The sequence below is a fragment of the Physella acuta genome, unplaced genomic scaffold, assembly GCF_028476545.2.
Source record: "Physella acuta isolate Inbredline_101_S28 unplaced genomic scaffold, ASM2847654v3 ptg001057l, whole genome shotgun sequence".
Classification (NCBI taxonomy): Eukaryota; Metazoa; Mollusca; class Gastropoda; family Physidae; genus Physella; species Physella acuta.
Genome location: NW_026732574.1, coordinates 285,804 through 295,170, shown reverse-complemented (window position 1 = coordinate 295,170; position 9,367 = coordinate 285,804). Strand labels below are relative to the sequence as shown.

The 9,367-nt window shown below is 35.5% G+C and overlaps 1 protein-coding gene across 1 annotated transcript; it reads right to left on the bottom strand.

The window, feature by feature from the left end:
* Positions 1 to 1,356: 1,356 nt before the first annotated feature.
* LOC131955134 (uncharacterized) lies at positions 1,357 to 3,433 on the bottom strand. The gene has a single exon (XM_059319117.1). It carries the CDS (start codon positions 3,419 to 3,421, stop codon positions 1,562 to 1,564), a length of 1,860 nt encoding a protein of 619 aa, XP_059175100.1. The 5' UTR covers positions 3,422 to 3,433; the 3' UTR covers positions 1,357 to 1,561.
* Positions 3,434 to 9,367: the final 5,934 nt, after the last annotated feature.

Sequence of the window (9,367 nt, the reverse complement as noted above, 5' to 3'; positions counted from 1 at the left end):
TGTAAGGAAAGTTAAAGACGTCTATCCCTTCAAATGTTAACAAAACAGATAAGCTCTATTAAAATTTTTTAAGGTGCTTTAGATGATGACTTGTCATATCTGTTATAAGATTTCATTGGTTATGGTGCAAGGCCTTTTGAAAAAAGGAGAGGTTTGCTGCTGGGCTAGCAACACTGGCTCGTAAAATTAAAACCTAAGTACAGACATGGAGAGAACATTAACTCTTGTTTGTATAGTTGTAACTGTTTAGTGTGTTGTGTTCTTCTGTCTAGGGTATGCATACAACATACGTGTACTGCACGATAAAACTGACTTGCTAACACGAATGATGATACTAAAAGAGTTATATATATATATATATATATATATATATATATATATATATATATATATATATATATATATATATATATATATATATAATGTATAATGAATTAAAATGTAGGATACAATTTACGATACACAGTACTTGAAACACTTGTCCATGCCATCTGTCATTGACACAATCCACTCAACAACCACACTCCATAGCACACGTTCTGACACCCGTCAACTGTCTATCCTCACGTTAACACCTCTCGCTCCATGTCAGCACACTTAACCATGGGCTACAACTCTATACAAAAAGTAGGTACCTGTGATTCGAGCACACAACTCACAATCAGGGGACGCTACAAGTAAGGAACGTAACACCGGGCTTTACACAACCGTCAGTTGATAAAGGTACGTTTTCAAGAATGAAGTAGTAAGTTACGAGTTGCTTGTGGATAATGTTTGAATCGCAACTCTCTTGTGAACGTAAATTGTACAACTGCCTAGTCCTTAATAACGATAGAGTACCAACAATTGTGTTCAGCGATATTATCTCAACATTTTGAAATGCCCTATGAGAAACGTTAAACTGTATCAGTCAGGTAGTATGGTAGGAATGGCGATACAGCTAAAGCCAGACAGTAAATGTAAACCTCCCGTGGGCCCAGGGGCTGTGTGGAGAGAAGAGATATGATTTGTGGGGTACATCTTCCTCACTTAGACTTGATCACTGCCTAGGTTCTTCACCTTTATTGACAAGTGTGTGTATGAGTGCATGTTTATGTTAACGCGCATGCATGCGTGGGTGTCTTGCTAATCAAATTTGAAATCAAAGAATTTAACAGAGTAGAAATTTGTATCACTACATTAAACATCGTATCATAATATTGAGAATGTCCAACAACGTCCCTCCACAACACACAAAAAAACACTCAAGCACACACTCATTTTCATTTGGTTTTAGATATTAATTAACCAACAGACCAAACGCAACAACAACAAACTTTTGGTTACCATAAAATATGTTATTTTATTTATTATCATTTAGACAGTTTACATGTATTGGGTGTATTTTAAAATATTCATAAAATGTCTATGTAAATATATGTTTTTGCTTACATATTGTATATAAAATAATATCATAAACACCTAAAATGATGTGTTAGAAGATGATCAAATATAGATATTAAAACGCTATTTTAAAAAGATAGATTTTGTTTTTGAGTGGAAAATTCTTGGAAAAGCTTGATTAAGGGGAAAACCCACTTTTTGTTATTGTGATAGGAACAAAACTTGATTTGCACGAGTCATTTCCCCAATATGATATTCTCGTAAAGTGCTCAGGTAGCTCGTATGTTTTTTTTCCATTAGGCGGGTCTCTACGGTTTGAGTTTCCCAAAATTATTAGTTTACTCTGAAAGGTTAACGCACCATACAGCTGCTTTCTAAAATTCCAAAGTTTGACAAGAAATTTAAATTCGACACTACCGGTGCCAGATGTGTAATCTACCTGCCACAAACTGCCATTTGTCTGTAAAATGTAGTTGTGTTTGTCATTTTTAAAACTAATCAGCTGTTCAGCTGGTCCATCAAGGGTTTCTAATCTGGTCCAAACTTTAGACAAAATCTCAAATTTATGAACGGCCGTTTTCTCTATACCGTTAACCAATTCAGTGCAAAATAACAAAAGAAAATTTTCCAGAATAATTGCAAGCTCTACATCAACATCATTTGAAGGAAGATCTGTAATTTTTTCTAAATTTGGTTCCCTCTTTTTTGGATTGATGTTAAATATTACTTTGTTGTTTTTGTTTATGATGTAAATAAAATCTCCGTGTGAAACTAATAACAAATTGTGACTTGGCATTTCCATGACTTTTCTCCAGCTTTTGTCAGAGAATACAAACATTCGACAATCTGGGTTTTGTTCTTCAGTTCCTGCAGCATAAAGTTCACCATCAAAAGTAACGAGTTGAATGTTCTTTTTCAAATATCTGCATTGTGTAATTGTAAACTGGTGTTCTTTTTCAGCGGTTATTATATTAAAAATCCCACTACCATAAACATAAATTCCAGCATTTGTGTACTCACTACAAGATCTGTGTGTAGCCGCGGACGACCACTGACCGTGTCTAAACTTTTGGATCTGATATGACATGGCGTCCAGAATCAATTCTCTCGAATGTTCAATTTCAGAAAACAGTCTCAACTTAAGAACTCGATATAAAGCAGCATGACTGACCAGGCAGGTTCTGACTTGCATTAACAGTTCTGTAAGTTTAACTTTTCTAGAAGACTTTAAAGGATTAGTTGAATGAGTAGTAGTTACTTCTTGCACTGCTGTAATTTCAGTCTTATTTGAATTCTGTAAGCAATTATTATGATGAAGTTCATCCTCACTTTCTTTAAATTTCTTCGCTTCATCACTGAATAAATTGATATCAGTATTTACGTCGTTAAAGCTTATTGTATAGTTATGATCCTCATTTAAAATCTGATTTAGCTGATTTCCGTCAACATATTCAACCCATTGTATCACAGATTCAAGAACTAAATCTTCTTTACTGACAACGAGATCTTGGCTTTTAATCAAATCCAGAACTTCCTCGAAAGAAAGCTGTAGAAATGTTGTTGAAAATCTAATTTTTTCAAAGTTTTTTAACATGAATGTATGGAGTTTATCTAGCACTAAATATGAACCAAAACGCTTTGCATGTAGATAAATGTTTTCCCATGTGTCCAATGAACATGATCTGATAGCAAACTCCTCACAAACATTAACCATCAGTTTAACCTGTAGCATATGAGCTGCTTGCCACACTTCAATAAAATTTTCTACGGTTAACAGACTTGTTCCAGTGTAAATAGTATTGATGATTAGACGGAAAACTTCACTCGACACATCTTTTAGGACTAGACAGTTTTCCGTGACCTCTCTCATCCCAGAACGAAAACATGCCTTAAAAAATTCTGAACACGCCGCTAGGATGAGTCGATGACATTGGATGGTTTCATCCTGAACTTTCACAGCGAAGTCAAATAAAATGTTCTCGTTCCACACATTCTCCAGACTCTGGACGATCTGGACACAAAATTCTTTTTTGTTCATCTTTTTATCGTAGATTGGATGTAAATAATAAAATAAAGTGCGGCATTTGCTGACCAGATAACAATAGTGCTTTATTGGTGCGAAAGAAATTTCAATGCCAATCCGTTAACCATAGTGCGCAAAATTAAATTGGGTATTTTAATAATAGGCATGAAAGTCTATGTAATCACACCAAATTTGTAAAATAATATTTTTACTTTCTCGTATATACGAAGTATAGAGAAAGTCTTGCGTGTGTGTGTAAACACGATAACTTGAGTACCGTTACATCTAGGTTGATGAAATTTCATATATAAGTATTTTATCAAAATCGTAGATACTGATCAACGTTTGAGCGATTTCGGATAACCGGAAGTGGTACTTTTTCTACTTTGAATTTTTCAAAAGCCTATAACTTGGGTACTATTTCAGATAGATAAATGAAATTTCACATGTAAGTAAAAGATCTAATACTCTAACTTCTTTCAAATTTTGAGTAATTTCCGTTGAACAGAATTACTAATTGTAGTGAACGAGTGAAGGTGGATGAATGGGGGTGAATGTTGTTGTATTTGGTACCCTGTTCCTTTCGACCTTCTTCAGTTCTCGTGCTGTGAGTTATAATAGTCCAGTTTGTACCAGTTTATGAAAGGGTATATAAGGTGTTTGAAAACGTGTGTGATTGCCTCAGTTTTGTCCAGATCTCAAGGGTTAGTACAGGTTAGGTACCAATCATAACTGAGTGGACTCACAGACGTCTTACAGACTCGAGCCAGGAGTTCGAATCCGAAACTTTCTAGATGGTAGTCGTATGCTCTGACTTCATGGTCGAATGACAGACCATACTACTTCTAACCTGAAAGTCTCCAGTTCTAATCCGTGTTCGAGTGCGTGAAATGTCTCGTAGTCAAAGCAGCTCTGATGGGTACCTACAACAGGTTAGGGACGTAAGGAGGCTCGACATTACAACTACTTTAATGCACACGGAAAGGTGTAAGATTATTTGTTTAAGAAAATGTTACGTTGCTTTCTATGCCGTCTGGAATTTTGTCGAAAATTTAATTATTAAATAACAAAAAATAACTAATTTTTTCTATCCCAACAGTAAGATCGAAAACTCATCGTTAACACGGTTGCTTCCATTAGAGAAAAACATGCATTTTATGAAATGACTAGACTACCCGTCATCCGTTGGATAACTGTGGGTTTCGGGGGTCATCCATCAAAAAACATCACGTCTGTCACTCAGAAGCATAGCGACCCTTCCCGGCGCCCGAGGACAAACTTTTCGATTTGAACCCCCCTCCCCCCCCCCCGCAGGATTTCCATTTGCAACCCCCCCCCCCCCCTCAAACTTTTGGTGTGCACCCCCCCCCCCCTCAAACTTTCGATTTGCACCCCTCAACCTTTCAATTGATTTTTCCAACCCATTTTGGCGCCCCCTGAGGTCGGCGCCCGGGGACATATGTCCCCCCCCCTTGCCTCCCCCCCCTCCTCGCTACGCTACTGCAGTGTCACTTATCGTCACAAAAAACAGACCCCACATTCAAAAATATGTTTTTTATCTTTTAAAAACACCGAAAACACCGATTTCGGACTATCCCTTCATATACTGACGTCACAGGTGACCTACTCAACTCTACTTCACCTGCCCAGTGTCCCGCCAAGTCTCAGACAACATGTTTTTATCGTTTAAAAAACGATTCCAGCCGAGCATGTCTCTGACCACACTATCCCTTCATATGCTTAGGACAAAGAAACAGATGAACCCTACTTCACCTGCCCTGTGCCCCGCGAGGTCCTGATAGCCAACCTTATCATTCACATATAGGGCTTAAGAAAAAATAATTGAAAACGTAAAAAAAAAAAAGTTCATTCTCCAAAGCAAATTTTAAAATGCTTTTCTGGCATATCTAGCCCTGGCCACCTATACCATGTTTAAATAATGTGAACACCCGCCATTTTGCTCGTGGTAAACATGGCCTAAAAATGGCCGGAAGTCATGTGTCCGGTCCGGACGCCATATTGTTGTTAGCAGCCGACCACGCCTCCAAGTTAGTGAGTAATCCTACTATATCTAGATATAGAACCTAGATTTTGAAAAATCCCATGTATTCTCGAATTAGATGATCATTGAAGCTAAACAAAGATTTATATAAAATAATTAAGGCCTGAAATAGATTCTAGATGTAGAATTTACATTAAGTCTAGATCTAGAATTTACATTGAGTCTAGAGTGACCTAGATCTAGGCTAGATCTAGATCTAGATCTAGAACTAGAATCTAGGCTACATTCATAACTTTCCTTCGACAGCTGATCTTTAGATCTAGAGAAATTTATTGTAAAACTAAATGAAAAAAGACAGTTGAAAATTGATATAAGTGTTGGAACGTAATAAATACAGCAAACGGACGTATTGTTAAGTTATGACCGACAGAAAATTAGTTTTAGAACGCGTTAAACTTTTGAATGGGAACACAATTTTCTTCGATAGACGCCGCCATTATATTGTACTAAAGAGTAAACAAAAAACTGTGACGTCACGGTCCCGCCGAGTGTAGTGGTCGTTCTAATCTTTTTAAAAAAATAGGGTTACTCTACGTATGAATAAATCAATAAATTAATTAACGTCTATAAATAAATTTGTGATTAACAGTCTGTCTGCCTTAAAAAATTATTCTCTACCTACATACTATTTTACAGCTCTCCAGATAGAGTAGAACATATCACAATACTCGATCGGACAAACAAAAAAAACAAACAAATAAATATTCAAACATGTAAACAAACTTGACTTTTAGTAGTATTAGATAGATTGTTAATAAAATACCTATTTGATTTTGCGCACTATGGATAACTATATTTGCCTTTAATTTTGTTTCGCACCAATAAAGCACTCTTGTTATCTGGTCAGCGAAAACCACATCTTATTTTATTATTTTCATCCGACCTACGGATACAACATGAGCAAACAAGAGGTTTGTGTCCAGATCGTTAACAGTCTGGCGAATGTGTGGAGTGAGAACATTTTATTTGACTTCGCTGTGAAAGTTCAGGATGAAACCGTCCAATGTCATCGTCTCATCCTAGCGGCGTGTTCAGAATTTTTTAAGGCATGTTTTCGTTCTGGGATGAGAGAGGTGACAGAAAACTGTCTAGTCCTAAAAGATGTTTCGTGTGAAGCTTTCCGCTTAATCATCAATACTATTTATACAGGAACAAGTCTGTTGACTTTAGACAATTTTACTGAAGTGTGGCGCGCAGCAAATATGCTACAGGTTGAAGTTATGATTAATGTTTGCGAGGAGTTTGCTATCAGATCATGTTCATTGGACACCTGGGAAAACATTTATCTACATGCAAAGCTTTTCGGTTCATTAAAAGTTCTTGATAAGCTCCATACATTCATGTTGAAAAACTTTGAAGTAATTAGACATTCAACAACATTTCTACAACTCTCGTTCAAAGAAGTTCAGGATTTGATTAAAAGTCAAGATCTCGTTGTAAGCAAAGAAGATTTAGTTCTTGAATCTGTGATACAATGGGTTGAATATGTTGAAGGAAATCAGCAAAATCATATATTAAATGACAATCATAACTATACAATAAGCTGTAACGACGTAAAGACTGCTATTAGTTTACCCAGTGATGAAGCGAAGGAAATTAGAAATAGTGAGGATGGACTTCATCCTAATGATAGCTTACAAAATTCCCATAAGACTGTAAGTGCAGCAATGCATGAAGTACACACTGCTCATTCATTTGATCCTGTAAAATCTTCTAGAAAAGATAAATTTATAGAACTGTTAATACATGTCAGAACTTGCCTTGTCAATCATGCTGTCTTATATCGAGTTTTGAAGTTGAAACTGTTTTCTGAAATTGAAAATTCGAGAGAATTGATTCTGGACGCCATGTCATATCAGATCCAAGAGTTTAGACACGGGCAGTGGTCGTCAGCGGCTATACACAGATCTTGTAGTGAGTACACAAATGCTGGAGTTCTTGTATATGGTAGTGATGGGATTTTCGAATTAATAACCGCTGATAAACAGCAAAATTTTAATTTTACACAATGTAAATATTTGAAAGAGAACATTCAACTCGTTATTTTTGACGGTGAACTTTATGCTACTGGAAAACAACTGAATCAACCAAATGAACTTTGTCGAATGTTTGTTTTCTGTGATAACAACTGGAAGGAAGTGATAAAAATGCCCTGTCCCAATTTGTTATTAGTTTCACACATGGACTTCATCTACATCATAAACAAAGACGATAAAGTTTTATATAGCATGAACCCAAAAAAGAGGGAACCAATTTTAGAAAAAATTACAGATTTTCCTTCAAATGATGTTGAAGTAAAACATGTAATGGTTCTGAAAAACTTCCTTCTATTATTTTGCTCTGAATCTGTGAACGGTGTAGAGCAGATAGCCGTCCATAAATTTGAGATTTTGTCCAAAGTTTGGACCAGATTAGACAATCTTGATGGACCAGCTGAACAGCTGATTAGTTTTAAAAATGACCAGCACGACTACATTTTACAGACAAATGGCAGTTTGTGGCAGGTAGATTACACATCTGGCACCGGTAGTGTTGAATTTAAATTTCTTGTCAAACTTTGGAATTTTACAAAGAAGCTTTATGGTGCGTTAACCTTTCAAAGTAAACTAATACTTTTTGGAAACTACTACGGTAGTGACCCGCCTAATGGAAAAAGAACATACGAGCTACCTGAGCACTTTACGAGAATATCATATTGGGGAAATGACTCGTGCAAATCAAATTTTGTTCCTATCACAATAACAAAAAATGGGTTTTAGAAAAAAACTTTACAGTGCGTTAACGTTTCAAAGTAAACTAATAGTTTTGTGAAACAAAACCAACAATGATAAACGTAATGAAAAAAAAACTCCCTTTGCTTCCTGAGCACTTTACGGAAATATCCCTCTGGGGAAATAACTTTTGCTGTTCAAATTTTATTCCCATCAACATAACAAAGAATGATTTAGTTCCCGTTAAAATGGTCTAGTGTGGAATATATGAAATGCGTGTGACGACACACAGTTCAAGATTTTTGTATAGGTTTAATCGTCGTTTGGTCTACTAGATCATCCTTTTATATATCACTATGTTTTTTTTCTATAATTTTTACACGATAGGCAGATATTCGTTAATACAAAACTACAGTTTAATTTTGTTTTTGAATAGTCTATACGTTTATTCATTTATTCCCCCTGAAAATAATTAAATAAATAAAACAAAATTTATTAATGGAGTCACTGTTGCATTTGATATTTATAAATCACTTAAACTGTGGATGTATGTGTGTGTGTGTTTGTTTTGAGTGAGGGTAGATTGTGGAGGAGATTTAATTGACGGGACGAGTAATGTAGAGTATACATGGATGAGAAGAGTAGTATGGTAATGAACTAGAACTCGTTAAGTTTGAATTAAGGCAAACTTAAGTGGTCACCAAACCAACGATTCAGAAAGTTATCGAATAGCCTTTTTTTATACAGAAAATTTTTTGACAGACACTTAGAGCGTTTGCGGTATTTGACTTAAATAATGTATGCGATTCTGTAACAATTTCAGGGAACAAATTTGTTTTATTTGTTCAAAAGCCATCGGTGATAACTCTTAATAAACTTTCTACAACTCTAACACCAACTCGCGAATAAAATAAACATTTTGATTACATTCTCTTACATTTTGGTTAATGTATTTTTCTCTCTGAAATGGCTGATTTAGATTTAAAAACGTTATTTATTTTGACTCACATTTGAAATGATCAAAGTAAAAATCAAAGTTAACTGATCTTTTAAAAAAGTATGCTTGTTTGACTATTGTCGAGTGAGTGTAGACCATGTTTGAAAATATGTTACAAAAAGGAGAATATTCAGAGCTAAAGTCTATATAGCCTTGAAAATTGGTTAGAGCTAAAGTTTATACGTGTAGAA

Excerpts from the sequence above, each read along its gene's own strand:
- LOC131955134 (XM_059319117.1), bottom strand. The coding sequence starts at position 3,421 with ATGAACAAAAAAGAATTTTGTGTCCAGATCGTCCAGAGTCTGGAGAAT.